This window comes from Camelus bactrianus, chromosome 11 (assembly GCF_048773025.1).
Source record: "Camelus bactrianus isolate YW-2024 breed Bactrian camel chromosome 11, ASM4877302v1, whole genome shotgun sequence".
Classification (NCBI taxonomy): domain Eukaryota; kingdom Metazoa; phylum Chordata; class Mammalia; order Artiodactyla; family Camelidae; genus Camelus; species Camelus bactrianus.
This window is the reverse complement of record NC_133549.1, coordinates 64249477-64265101: the sequence shown is the minus strand read 5'-3', so window position 1 is coordinate 64265101 and position 15625 is coordinate 64249477. Positions and strand designations below refer to the sequence as shown.

Below are 15625 nucleotides of genomic sequence, written 5' to 3'. Positions count from 1 at the left end.
ATGGATCAAAATAAGTCATTTAGTAAGGCAGCGAGGTGATTAAGTAAACAATTCAGACTGTAGCACAATTCTGATATAACATCAAGATGACAAGGCATTGCTTTTCTAGTATCAAGGGTAGGTTTTCTAGTTCAGTGAATAATCAATGCAGTCAGAAAAAATTAACTTACACCAAATTAAAGAAAGAGAGCAAAGCACAGGAAAGGTGGTGGCAAATAATGTTTTTCCTAATGGTTTAATTAAGTGGCTTAAATCACTAAGCTTCAGAGGTCTTAGTGTAATCTACCCAGTTCAGTGATAGAGAAGAGAATGAAATTTAACAATGTATGAAAATTTCAAAGGAGAGAAATCATTTTACTGCTGCTATTATCTCATTGTTCTCTCATCTATTAATAACTATAATGTCTTTATAATATCTATTATTTTTAAATTATTCTTTATTTCTCTTATACTATTTTCAGTGGTAAGAATTCACTAAGTAAAATTTCATGTTGCACTTCAAAAACTAGATGTGTTTTCTGCTACTTGATAGCTATATGACATTGAACAAGCCATTTTTTCTTTATCTATGTAATAAGCACAATATAATCGGATCAAATAAGAAAATTCATAGAAAATTAAAACACTGTGAACCTCTATGAGATCCATATCTCATGCCTTTAAGTGTCTTGTGAGTTTGGTGCAAACTAGTTTTCCTAAATCACTTATGTGACGATCATTTATCTTGGACTTGAATGACCATTGCTATAAATTTATAAGATATTTAGTGATGTTTAACATCAAAGGTAGCCTATGGTTCATTTAGACTACAGAGGTATTTGTGATATAGTTAGTCTTAAAGTTATCTTGGTGGCAATAAATAAACCAAGGGATTCTTGCTGACTCTGGTATGCTGTATGGAATGCATTTTTGAATGGTTTATCTCTGCAGTAGAGGAAAATACCAACCTTCTGGGGGTTGTCCACATTCCAGCATCTTGCATCTGTTGTATTTATGATAGAAACAAGGCAAAAAAAGAGTATTTAGTCATCTGCTGATTCCATTTGGTGCTAAACACATGCTTTTCTCTAGAGTGTAAGGATGCTAATTTATTTTATGTACCAGGGTGGATTGCAGCCATTCCTAAAGACATGAGTATATAAGTTGGTAAAAATTAGACAGTGAATAATCTGCATATAGATGATCCATGCTTGGTATACAGTTCTTGAGTAAGGCAAAATCTTTGTTAATTAGGGAATCTGGATTTTAAATACAAATTACCTTCTAATAGGCAGGCATATGTAGTCGACCTTTCAATTACAGCCACAAACATTATGTTTTGAGTTCAGTAGCTTTCTATATGCATTCTGGTAAATATGAAGTATGACATAAGTAAAACTCACAAGTAAACCCTAAGATATACAGTGAACTTGTTTTAAGGTCTGTCTCTGGAATGAGAGATAAAAGGGACTAGAAAGTTTTGTGTTATCTATTTCTGTGCCTTTTATCTGTCTTCTCAGGTATAACTAGACAATTTTCTGGTATTTTATCCCCATATGTGATAAAATATTTTTTGTATGTGTGATCAGTAAGATGTTTCAAATTGTTAATTACAGATTTTTAATTTGGGTTGTTGTTCATTAATTAAATAAACATTTGTCAAATACCTTTCATGTGCCCTCATGAAACTTATTTACATTCCTTTGGAGAAGGCAGAAAACAAACATGAGAATAACTATAAAATAAAGTATAAAGAATATAAAAAAAGAAAAAGAAAGAAAGAAAAAGAATAAAGTATATTAGTGATAAATAGTAGTAAGAAGAAAATAAAGCAGAGAAAGAAGATGTGGCATATTGAGAGAGAAATTGTTGGTTGAACTTCTATTAAGGGTGACTAGAGGAGGTCTTACTGAAAAGTTGATTTCTGAATAAAGACTCAAAAGAAGTGAGAGAGTAAGCCAGTCATGGATTTAGGAGAGTGTACCAAAAAGGGGTAACCTAAGGTAGAGATGGGCTATGCCTAGACTTTTATTTAGAGAGCCAGCAAGGAGGTCCATGTAGCTGGATCACAGTGAGCAAGGAGAGATGGAAGGATGAAGAAAGATATGCAGGATGGTTTGAGCAAAGTAATATGATGACCTGCTTGTGGTGATAAGAGGTCAAATTCTAGATAAATGAGGGTAAAAGTGTTAGAAAATGCTGACAGACTAGATGTGAGATTTGAGAGAAAGAGACTTAAAGGCTGACCACAAGGTTTTTGACCTGGATAACTGGGAGAATTTCCATTTACTGAACTGATGAAGACTGGGAATAGTGGGTTGAGGGTGCTATCAGGAGCTCTGATTTTGATATGCTCTGTTTGAGAAGCATATTAGAGAGCCAACTAACTTTTATATCAGCTTTTTTTTTTTTTTGTCTCTTTTACTTGGTGCATTTTGAAATGCTCACCTACCTCTCTATGATGTAGTTCTTAACCTACCCATGCTTTTTCTTACAATTCCTATAACTTCTTATCTATTCCACCCATTTTATGGTACCATTTTAGCATATTATTAACAATTTCCAGAACAAATAATCCTAAAATTTATATGGAATCACAAAAGACCCAGAATTTCCCAAGCAATACTAAAGAAAAAGAACAAAGCTGAAGGAAAAACCTTCCCAGACTTCAGACAATACTACAAAGCTACAGTAATCAAGGCAGTGTGATTCTGGCACAAAAACAGACATATGGATTGATGGAATAAAATACTGAGCCTAGAAATAAACCCACACACTTACAGTCAATTGATCTTTGATGAAGGAGACAAGAATTTACAATGGAGAAAAAACAATCTCTTTGACAAGCTGTGTTGGGAACGCTGAACGGCCACAAATTAATGAATTTAGAACGCTCCCTCAAAGGACACACAAAAATAAACTCAATAAACTTATCCTATGTTCCTTAAACATAGGACAAACACTGTAAACGTCTTAGAAGAAAACATAGGCAAAACATTATCTGACATAAATCTCAGTAGTGTTCTCCTAGGTCAGTCTACCAAGGCAATAGAAATAAAAGCAAAAATAAACAAATGAGACCTAATTAAACTATAAGCTTTTGCACAGCAAAGGAAACTATAAACAAAACAAAAAGACAACCTATGAAATGGGAGAAAATACTTGCAAATGATGTGACTGACAAGGGCTTAATTTCCAGAATATACAAACAGCTCATACAACTCAATAACAACAAAAACAACCCAATCAAATAATGGGCAGAAGATCTAAACAAACATTTCTACCATTAAGACATGTGAATAGCCAATAAGCACATGAAAAAATGCTCAATATCACTAACTTTTAGAGAAATGCAAATCGACTACAATGAGGTATCACCTCACACTGGTCAGAATAGCCATTATTAAAAAGTCTATAGGCAATGAACGCTGGAGAGGGTGTGGAGAAAAGGGAACCCTCCTACACTGTTGGTGGGAATGTAGTTTGGTGCAACTATTATGGAAAACAGTGTGGAGATTCCTCAAAAAAAAATAAAAATAGATTTAGCATATGATTTAGCAACCCTACTCTTGGGCATATATCAGGAGGAAACTCTGATTTGAAAAGATACATGCACTCCAATGTCCATAGCAGCACTATTTACAATAGCCAAGACTTGGAAGCAACCTAAATGTCCATCAACAGATGATTGGATAATGATGTTGTGGTATATGTACAATGGAATACTACTCAGTCATAAAAAGAATAAAATAATGCTATTTGTGGCAACATGAATGGACCTGGAGGTTGTCACACTAAGTGAAGTAAGCCAGACAGAGAAAGACAAATACCATATATCACTTAATGTGGAATCTAAAAACTTTTTTTTACTGAACTTGTTTGCAAAACAGGAAGAGACTCACAGACATAAAAAACAAACTTATGGTTGCCAAGGGGAAAGGGGGTGGGTAGGGATAAATTGGGAGTTTGGGATCTACAGATACAAACACTATATATAAAATAGATAAACCACAAGGTCCTCTCAAAAAAGTAGTGGGAGTTTCCCCCAGAAGCCTGTCTTCAGTCTTAATTCCCATCATCATATATAAAGTAGCATAAATCATGTAAATCATGCACGTGTCTAATTATTTTACTGAATCCATATATACTCAATGAACCCAACATCAGTTTCTTGAGCACAAGGAACTATATTCAGTATCTTACAATGGTCTATAATGAAAAGAATATAAAAAGGTATACACATACACAAGAAACTGAATTACTATGCTGTACACCAGAAATTAACACAACATTGTAAATCAACTATATTCAATAAAAAAAATTTCCAGAAAGCTGAGGACTTTAGAGCGGGTACTTTTTTTTTTTTTTTTTACTTTGTATTTGTATTTCCTCTTAGCTCTTAGATCAGCTCCATTGTATAAATACTCACTGAAATAAATATCTAAGAATATTAAAAACTTAATGAGATTATTAACCTACTTCTGTTTTTTTTCAATAAAGTGAATCTGATTTTTGGTTAGTATAGGGAGCACTAACAACTTTCTGAGAAGCATGTTAAATATGGGACATTTTACAAGCATTCTGCTGAAGGTCCTACTTCCTGCTGGGGAATATAATTAGAAATCAAGTATTTTCTGGAACAACCTGAGATACATAGTAATAAGCACTGAATGACACACTTGCATGTAACTCCCAAAATATTGTCATCAACAGCTAGGCCAGAACACTTGGAAGAATATTTCATAGGCAAATCTAGTGAGCCTAACTGGGAACACGATTAGAGAACATTTCCATTCTAGACTAAGCATATCTTAGCTTCTTGCAGTTGTGATTTCCTTTTTCCAAAATTAAAATTTTATCTCATGGAAAAGTAAACTATCTTAAGGCAGTAACCCTCAAAGTTTTCTGATGTCTTTAAAGTGGTGATAGGTGTTATTAATTCATTGGTCTCTCTGTGCCAGCTCCTATACAAAGCCCAGGGAATGAAAGAATTAAGATAAAATTTTGTCCCTATAAGAACTCATAATTAGATGAGAGACACAGATGTGTAAATGAATAACTATAGCTAATGGTAATGGTTTAATAAGTGCTAGATTAATGCTATGTAAGCACTATTGGAACATATGAATGTGTCTGTGACATGACACATGAATGACAGAGCATGAGAATCCAAGGTGTCTTGAGGGGTGAATGGCCATTTAGCAGAAGATATGAGGGGAAGTAGGAACATAGCTCATGCAGAGGCACCTATAGAACCCCGTGATTCTGTATGGCTGGAGGAAAAGGGTGCCTGTGAGAGAAGTGGTAGGGAGTAAGGCTAGGGAATGAGGCTAGGTCAGATCATGCTTGTCTATAATAAACAGTATGAGATTTATTGTGTGTGAATTGACAGTCACCTGAAAATTTTAAATTGGGGAGTGATGATCATTTTTGAGGTTTAGAGAGACTCCCCTGATGGCGTTATAGACGAAATGTTGTATTAGTCAAAAGTTGTTTCTAATATTTCTCTAATTTGTTCTCCCCTCCTTGTATTCACAACCACTTCCTTAGTTTTCCCCCAAATCATTTTTCCTCTAGACTACTGCTAGTAATGAGGACGAGAACAAAATGTACTTATTGGAGAAATATTTAATGAGTAGAATACCAGATCTTACCTAATGATTGGGATGAGAGAATGAAAGAGTCAAGGATAGTCCTTAAGTTTATATTAGTCAGACTAAATATATCATTTAGTCTGAGAATGTTGGAGGAGAAACATATTTGGGGGAGGGTGTGTAAGAAAAGCAATGGGTATGTTCATTTTGAGACCCAACTTGAGTTATGCTTCTATTGAGAGCATATCTTTTGAGTTCAATAGAGAAGTAACAACCTGTAATTTTAAATTTAACGTTCGTTTCATCTCAGAAGACGGGAGAAACATTTAAGGAGAGAATATGGCCAATAATTTGGTGTATAGGGAGAGGTCAAGAAGGAAATGCTGGGAAGTTTTTTCACATTAAATTAATCTCATTAATACCCTTAAGGTAGGAATTATTATCTCTATTCTGTAGCTGAAGTAAGGTTAATTATAACCCTCAAACTATTCTGCTATTGGAGGGTTTTTGTATTGAGATTGTAACCCCCAAGCTCATGCTGTTTCTATTATGAGACAGACCTTCTGCCTTGGAGTTGCTCAGCATTTGCCTCACTTCTCTTCACTTATTATAGGCTCCTCAGGTCCAGGGACATGCATTATCCATCTTTTTAATCTCTTCCAAGGTCAGATACACATATGGTGTAAATATAAAGCATGGAGACTACATTAAGGCTCACACATGCATCTGTGCTAGTACTTTAGAGCAGAGGTCAAGGATTCTTTTTGTTTGGCCGATTGGATTTGAATGTTTTTAAATGGAGCAGATACTCTAGTGTGTGAGAGCCTTACCACTCTCTATTGACTTACAGCTGGTCTATTCATGCTTCCCACTTAGAATAAACATCTGAATTTATAGCCTTAACTTTAAAGTCACACCTTGTAGCAGGTGTTTCAAGCCTGTTGAATTAAACTAAAGACCCAGTTTTTTCCCTCTGGGAAAAGCAACCATTAAACCATCGTTACTAAGATACCATGTTTAGGGTTGTTCCTTTATCAAAAGTAGATTGAAATAGTCAAGATGATACTTATTATTTTTACTCTTTCTTCATATATCTGTCACTTATACTTTTAAGTGTACTAAATGACCTTATAAATCAGTCTTTAATTTATAGTGTTATAATTTTGGTCTGAGGTTTTCTTATTGTTCTTGTTCTGAAACTGAGTTAGGGAATGCCTTTCTTTTTTTTTTAAATTGAAGTATAATTCAAAATTAAAATTTTAAGTGTTGTATTAGTTTCTGATGTATAGCATCATGATTCAATTATGTATATGTAACTGAATATATATACTTTTTCATTACAGGTTACTGTAAGTGATAGAATATAGTTCCCTGTGCTATACAGTAGGACCTTGTTTATCCATTCTGTACAGGAATGCGTTTCTGATCTGAGTTGCATTAAGTAAAACAGTTATTTGTCAGGAAGATATGCTGAGATGTGTATTTTTGAGGGGGCACCACAGAACTGCAGGATTGTGGGAAGTCCTTTGACAGACTTTGGGAGAGATGATGAAGGTACTGACAACAACAAAAACAGTGTTAGGTAGAAAGAGTGTTAAGACAGGAGCTAATTCTGGATCCTATTCATAGCTGGGATGTTAAATGAGAAAGTGAATAAAAAATTTAAAAAGAAAAAAAAAGGAAAGTGAATAGACAAGTATTTGACTGTAGGAAGTGTTATAGCTGTTCAGTAATGTTGGCTTTCTTAAAAATAATCACCACCACTACTTTTTATTAATCTTAACAGATAAGGATAATAATACTTTTTATATCTACTCATGGGATTCTTTGCAAAAGAATGACTAGAAACATGCTAAATAGGATAAACCACTATATGAATGTAAGGGGTTATTAACTAGGAGGTTGCATCAACAGCCCTGGGCTTGAATCCCATTTGTACTAAGTGATACTATTTGCTTTCTGAGATGCACCAGAATGTTTGGAAAATGGTGATCTATTTCTCACAAGTGAGTCACAGAAGCTTAAATAAGGAATTGTTAAGATAATGATATTTATTGATCCTTGACTAGATATTAAAATCCAACTTAACTCTCATAGATGTTAATTAATCTATACTTCAGAGGAAAAATTTTCTGACTTATGGATATTTGAATCTTGTTAGATTAAGTGGTGAAATATACACACTAGTGGAAGGGGAGCATAAAGTATAGAAACTGGATCTTGTTGATGTAGATCATTATTTTTGCTTTTCTGTTTATTCCTTTTATTTTAATTATATAGTAGATGACTTCAGATAGAATTTGTTTTTTAGATATGAATTTGAGGCAAATAATAGATGTAATACATCTATTGTACTTGTTTCAGAGGATAGAAAATGAACATAATGCATTTCTGAACTTCATATCTACATTTTCTTGACTGACCCAGTAGTCTACATTAAAATTAAGTAATAATGTTTTCCTAGGAGGTTTCCTTGGAGTTACTAATATTCACTTTGGTGTATTTCAGCTACTCAAGGTATGCATTAATTGCCCAGAGTACATACCTTGGGGATATCTTAATACTGCCATTATGCGGTTTCTCAGTTTTCTATTTGAATTTGAAAATTCTTTTATTTTCTCTTTTATTGAATTTGTCCTTTTAATATGAAATGGAAAATGGGAAATAAGTACAGAAAGGCCATAAAGGCATCTCTCTGCCGTTTAATAATGTTTTGATTATACAATCTTGCATTTTTTCAAACTTTTTTTTTTTTCTCAGCATCTTCTTTTTACTTCTCTTGTCTACTCTTGTTTCACCATCTTATAACCCTCAGCTCAATTAAGGCTAAGTACTTCACTTCCTAATTTATGTTGGAGAAAAACATTTCAGTTAGCAAGTGTTTGCACTATTTTGTTTTCTGATAAAACATGAAGTTGCTCAGTGACCAGTGAAGCAGTTAGCATCTTGGCACAGGGAAGACTAGGGATAGAAGCCAACCGAGAATGGAATCCAAATAGCAAAGTATCCATAGGCTTTTCTGCTGCTCACCTTCTTAGTCTTTGGAAAACAAAACTGCTCTTTATAAGCTCCCTTCCCTTCCCTGCCAGAGTAGTTTGTCAGCTCCAGAAACCTCATTTAAACACCTGGAAGAAATACTCAATAATTTGCATGTAGTTATGTTTTGTTGAGCAGAGTATCTGCTCAGCTATTCCACTTGGGCAGGGATGTAGCTTACATGTAAGGAAGTTTTCTCTGATCTTTGAAATGAGGGTTTGTTCAAGGGTGTATGGCGTCAATTGCTGTGAAAATCCTTCGGCTTTGCCCTTTTCGATGGCCAAGCTCCAGGAATTTTCTTTTTAGTTTTTCAACATTTAGATTTTTTCCTTCTTAAATAGAAGTCCTTAAAATGGGTAGAAGATACCTGTAAATGGACTGAATATCCAATTACCTCATCCTTCCCTTAATATCGTGGGAAATGTAACAACATGACAGGTCCCTAGCTTATTTATAACAGTGTCCTTTGCCAACAGAAGTCACAATTTCTCCATTTTGCTTGGTTTTATTAATACTTTTGTTCGATTTTGTGTAAACTTTTAAAATTGAAGTATAAGATACATTCATAAAAATGTACAGCTTATAAGCATACAGTTCAATGAATTTTCTAAGTTAAACACACCACCTCAAAGATAACCAGCACCCAGAGCAAGAAACAGAAAAATTACCAGAATTCAAAAGATCCCTTATGCCCCTTTCCAGTCTCTAATCACCCATCAAAAGTAAACACTATTTTGATTTCTAAAACCATAGATTAGTTTTCCTGAGTTGAATTTTATATAGACAGAATCAAACAATATGTACTCTTTTGTATCTGGTGTTTTTTGTTCCATATTTCGTATTGCTCCATATAGCTCATTTGTTCATTTTCATTGCTTTGGGTTGTTTCTAATTTGAGACTATTATGAAGAGTGCATCTATGAATATTTTATGTCTTTTAATGAACATGTGAAAATATTTCCATGACTGTGTGTGTTTTCTCCCAGCAACAGAATAGAGCTGGTTCATGGGTATATATATATTTATATATTCAGCCTCAGTAGAGACTATCAAACAGTTTTCCAAAGTAGTAGTTTTATCAATGGCTTCACTAACATTTAATGTAGAGATAGGTATAATTTAATTTTACTCTTTAGCTTTCTTCGGCATTATCATGTATGTATAAATTTGTCCAGATTCTCTGGATTATGTATATTTTTAATACATTTGATTTCTTGGATTATTCATATCCAAAGTTTCTTACCTTACCTCAGAATATCTTCCTCTTACTTATTTCTTATTCATTTGTCTATTAGTTTCCTCCAAAAAATGATTAAGCTCCTAATATGTGCCATGTACTAGGAAATAATGGGTAAAAAATAAGTAGCTATAGTACTTGCATTCAAAAGAATTATAATGAAGTGAGGTAGACAGCAATATGAGTAGATACATTTTTAATTGATTTCACTAAAATCTAAAAAGCTTCTTCCTTGATGTATTGTTTCTAGATTTAGTAAAGAAGTCCATTAACAACTTGTCAAATTCACTCATGGTTTCTAGATTTTTTTAAAAGGCATGTGTACTCCAGTATAAATTTCCCCTTTTTGAAGTGAACAGACACCATATTTTTAACTCCCTCACACAGAAGTCATCCTGTCTTCCAAAATGCTTTTTAAAGAAATTCAATTCTCTTTTCTTAAAGTATAGTGACCATAATTATCCACAGTAATTTGAGTCCTAAACGCTAGGGTTTGCATGTGGTTTTTGCTTGCTTCTTTGGGTTTTTTTTTTTTTTTTTTTTTTTTTGAGAGTTCAGTATTTTCTGATGCCCTTCTTGGTAATTTACAATACATATTTAGCTTTCTGGGCTGGCACACAAGATCTTCTGGTTTACATCCTCAAGACACAACTTACAATGACTCCCAGCTACTTCTTCTATTGTAATATTCATCCTGGGTGAAGGCCCTGTAACCTTCACACACATGACTTTAGCTCTGATCTATGAGCTGATGGCTCACAGATCTCAATTTCTAGCTCAATTCTAGGTCCATGTGTAGTATATTTTTATTTGGATATTATGCTGTCATCTCACATTTGGCAGATGACAAAATGTACTTCACCTTTCTCTTCCAAACACATTATTCATTTCATATTCCCCATCTTGGTGAATGCATCACTATGTACACAATGGCTGAAACAATTTTCTAGACGCTTCTGAATGCCTTCTATCCCCCTCCCCCCAGCTAAGTATCACAAAGTCCTATCATTTTCACCTAAGTATTTCTGAATCCATCCTACTACAGCTTAGCAATAGTGTTCAGTGTTCAAGCACTTACTGTCTCTTGCCCGCATTACTGCCTGGTTTCCTTGACTTAAATTTCATAGTGTCTAATCACTAAATGGTCACTGATAGATCAGTCTTTGAAAATATTCATCTGAGTTTGTTGCTTTGCACTTCTTTAGCATGGCATGTATAGTATCTCCTGCTTACCCTTCTAGCTGGATTCATCACCATTCCTGCTCAGGTTCCCTGTACTTGTAGTACGACCTGCCATAGCCTGCACTCTCCCTCATGCCTCTGGCCTTTGCATATGCTGTTTTCTTTGCTTGCTGTTTTTTTCTGCCTTGTTCATTGGGATAATTTCTACTCACTGTGTAAGAGTTGCCTTTTCTGATAAATTTTCTTCAGTTTTCTAAAACTGAGGGACTTTTCTCGTTGCTATGAATAACTATTTTAACTCCCTTATAAATGTGTTTGTTTCCCCTTCTGATCTATAAGCTCCCTAACTTTTGCATTCCTAACATTTAGTACACTGCCTGTTGTATAGGAGGGGCTCAATAATATTTGTTGAATGAATGGTTGAATTAATTAACTGATACCTTAGAGATCTCCATTTTTATACTTTGTGATCTTTAAAATTCCTAAATATATTTTGTTCTCTTGCCAGGGTTAAAACTCATATGTTGCTTCTCTACCCACTTGCACAGACTTGTAAGGTCTTCTTTTTTAATCCCATCTGTGTGTTTTTTCATCAGCTGGAAGCATTTAATGTCTCCTTAACTTGGAAATCTCATGTAAGCTTTTTCTTCTGGAGCACTAAAAAAAAAAATATCAATACCTGAGGAACTGAACTCTTTATAATTCTTTGCCCAGAGAGATCCCAAATGGATCCTACCATTTAATTCCTAATTTTGACCTGGTTTTAAATTACAGGATAAATAGAAAACCTATAAACCTTTGAACCTATGGTGTCATCAGTTAAAACAAAATAAAATAACCACAAACACCACCACAACTTTTGTTTAGAAGGATACCATTCATTAGTTCCCTTTTATCTGTGTGCCCATTTACTATGTTAGATTTATCTTTGGGGATGTCCTTTAGGAGAAATGATCGTGCCTTCTCAATTTTCCTTACCTAAGCTCTGTAACCTCCCTTTCTTTCCTCCACCTGCTGCCATAACATGTTATTTTTGTTATGTTCACGGAACCTTTCTCATAGGCTTTGTTGGCTTGTATTTGGGATATCAGCGCTTAATAAAAAGTCTGTAGTTGCCTTAAGCAGAGATAACAAAGAATAGGCTCAAAAGCCAAAATATACTAGAAATTTAAAAATTCTGAAGTCTCTACAACATTAAAGCTATCACAATTAACTGTCAGATGTACATAGCCACCATCAGAGTAAAAGACATGATTAAACTTTATCCTTCTTTGTAATAATATATGTTCACAGACTTTCATCTTTGAAAAGCTACCTAAACATTGACCCTGTCATTCTAAATAGAGAAGTATAATATGTAGGTCAGAGGAAATCTTATAATTAATTTTAGTTATACTATAATATTCAGAGAATTTTCTTCAGCTCTTTCTGAATATTTATACCTTTTTTCATTATTCCTCAGAGGAGTGTGCATCTTTTCTAAACATTAAGTTATTTATCCTCAAAGTCACACTGAGATAAATGTAGGTAGTGCTATAACATTGTGGGGAATGTGAAAATCACTAAGACCATCATAGGACAAAAACAGTACCCCAAGTTTGAGAAATTTTAGGAAGAAAAGAATTCTATACCTTTTCTGTAATTCTCTACTATTTTCTAGGTATATTCCATTTTTGATGTGCTGCTTACCCAATCTTGTGAGAGGGTTGGCAGAAGTATCGCTATCCCCATTTTTACAGATGGAAAAACACACTGAAAGAATAGAAGACTTACTCAGCTCAGAGTGCTGCAACTAGAACCCAGACCAGGAATATTGGGGGAAATCATACCAGGCCAAGAAAACCACAAAGTGCCTTTTCTTGGGTAATTAGTGAGTATGAACAGTGGGTTGATAGCTACTTTTAACTGTTCTCCCTACCTTTTGTAAAAAAGTTAATCTCCTCCAAAGCCTGCCTGAAGTAGCAGACAGCCTTTATTTTCAGAAAGGAAGGATCTAAAAATATAGCAGCGTAGCCATTTATTAACCTCAAGCAACGTTATCTGGAGGTAGCAGAGTCTTGTGAATAAATCGTGGGATTTGCGATCAGAAGACTTAGGTTTACATCTCAGTTCTTTTTACCAACCTTTTAATCTCCTTAGACTAAATACCTATTTAGTTAAAATGGGGCTAATAATACTAGCCTTACTGCCTCACAGGGTATTGTGATGATCAATGAGATACTATCTAGAAGCACTTTATAAACTGTAAGTCATTATACAAATAAAGATCCTCATGCTTGTATAGTAGCAAATGAGAGAAATCTTTCCCATGCAGGAAAGAGCATAACACAGTTGTTAGGATCATGGCTTTTAGCAGTCACACTGACTTGGGTTACAATGCAAGAAGTGCTGCCGTTTAGCTCTTTCAATCACCTCAGGGACTTAATCTCTAGACCTCAGTTTTATCATCTTTAAAATGGGAAGTAATATCTATCATGAATTTTTATAAGGATTACATGAGATATTGTATGTAGAATGCATAAGTTATTGTCAAGTTCCTTTGAATTAGTTTTCTTTAAAATAAACTTATATATATTAATAATTTTAGATTTCCAGAAAAATTACAAAATAGTACATAAAGTTTCCATCACTTTTCTCCTGGTTTCCTCCATTGTTAATATCTCACACTTGCCACAATGAACAAACATTGATGCATTACTATTAACAAACTCTGGACTTTACTTGGAATCCCCCAGTTTTTCCATGAATGTCTTCTTTCTGTTCCAGGGTCCAACCCAGGGTTCTACGTTGCATTTAGTTGTCATGTCTCCCCAGTCTCCTCTTGTTTGTGACAGTTTATCAATCAGTCTCCTTGTTTTTTGTGATCTTAATTGTCTTAAGGAATATTGCCCATGTTAATATGTAGGAGGTTCCTCAATCTGGTTTTGTTTGTTGTTATTCTCATGATTATATTGGTATTGAGGGCTTTTGGAGGGAATTCCAGACAGATGAAATGTCACAGTATATTAAGGAGTGCACAATTCCATATAGTATCACTGATGATGTTAATATTCATCACTTGGTTAGAGTAGTGCTTGCCAGGGTTTTTCATTGTATTTTGAGCTAGTTTTGATCAGCTATCACTTATATAGGACTTTCTCTTCTCTCTCTTCCCACCATTTGAAACACTTTTCATTTATATTTACTGCAAATGTCATCTCTGAGGAAATATCTTCTCTGACCACTCAAGCTAAAGCAGCTTTCTCAAGTCAGTCTCTATGACATTTCAGGTTTGTGTTTTTTTCATAGCATTTTTCACTACCTGAAATTGTCTTGTATATTTATTTGTCTAGTTTATTGTATGTCTGTAGGCCCCCTCCCCCTCAAATAAGAACATAAGCTTCAGGAGAACAAGATAGGAGTGCTTACTTCTGCATACTTGATGCGTAAGCACAAGGGCTCACATATACTAAGTGCTCGATAATTATTTGTTGAATAAATGTCAAAGAAAGGAAGATCAGGAATAATTTATTACCAAGTATTTCTGAAAAAGACTGGAAGATGGCTGAGAGTGGTGGGAGGTTTAATTTAGTATTCTTAACTTAATTGGTTTAGTTTTAACAAAAAGGTTCAATGAAATCATCAGCATCTAGGGAAATAGATAATCAGCATCCTTGTAATTCAAGCTCTCTTATAATTTGCTTAATAATGTGAATGCCAGAGTATTTTTCTGACGTATAAGGATATGACTGACAAATGTAAGATCTACTCAGTTATTACACATCTGCTCCTTTGTGACCTTTATCTGTTAATTGACTCAGTTTTCCTATTGTAGAACCTTTAACAGAATCAGGAGAAGTGTAGAAATACTTAATGCCTTTGATTTTAACTTTTAGCACTTCTTAGTGTCTATTATCTTTTCATTTGTATTGGCAGAAAAATGGAACTTCTTTATATAGATCTTTCTTCCATAACCCAGTATAAGGAACCTCTCTTTTTATTTCTCTCTTCAGGACTTAAAATCTCCAAATCAGAGGGATGAAATTGCAGGCGCCCGGGCCTCATTGAAGGAGAACTCACCCATATTGCATTCAATTTGTTCAGCTTGTTTGGAACATTCTGATGTTGCTTCCCTCAAAGCCAGCAAGGACACAGTTTGTGAAGAAATTCAGAATGCCCTCAATGTAATTTCAAATGCTTCACAAGGCATCCAGAATACGATAGCTCCACCAGAACCTCAAGCAGCAACCCTGGGAAGTGCCCTCGATGAGCTTGAGGTAAGTTCAGAGAAAATTACAATGTGATTTGGTGTACCAAAATGAAAATAAACAGATATGGGTTTTCAGATCCTTGGGTTGGCATTCAGAGTAAATAAAAATCCAGTTACCTAATCACTCACTATCATTATCTTGTATTTCCCAATAAATATTGATTAACAGGACAATATTCTGTTAGTAGACTTCAGATTCCTTTACATCTCTGCCAAGGAAGTCAATGCATTTAAATTGGGATTGCTAATTAGATTGAAATGGTGACTTTATTTTACATAGGTCAACTTACAGAATGTAGGATTTATTTACTCCAAAATACTATTGGCACTGTTCTTTGTGCTTGGGTT

At 34.4% G+C, this 15625-nt stretch overlaps 1 protein-coding gene across 10 annotated transcripts in view; it reads left to right on the top strand.

Moving 5' to 3' along the window:
* CTNNA3 (catenin alpha 3) overlaps positions 1-15625 on the top strand; it is a 1350411-nt gene that overhangs the window by 290129 nt on the left and 1044657 nt on the right. For all 10 annotated transcript variants that reach the window (XM_074374085.1, XM_074374091.1, XM_074374088.1 and 7 more), the window contains one exon: positions 15021-15284. In XM_074374085.1, the coding sequence (XP_074230186.1) occupies positions 15021-15284 (264 nt within the window). The remainder of the gene's footprint in view (positions 1-15020; positions 15285-15625) is intronic.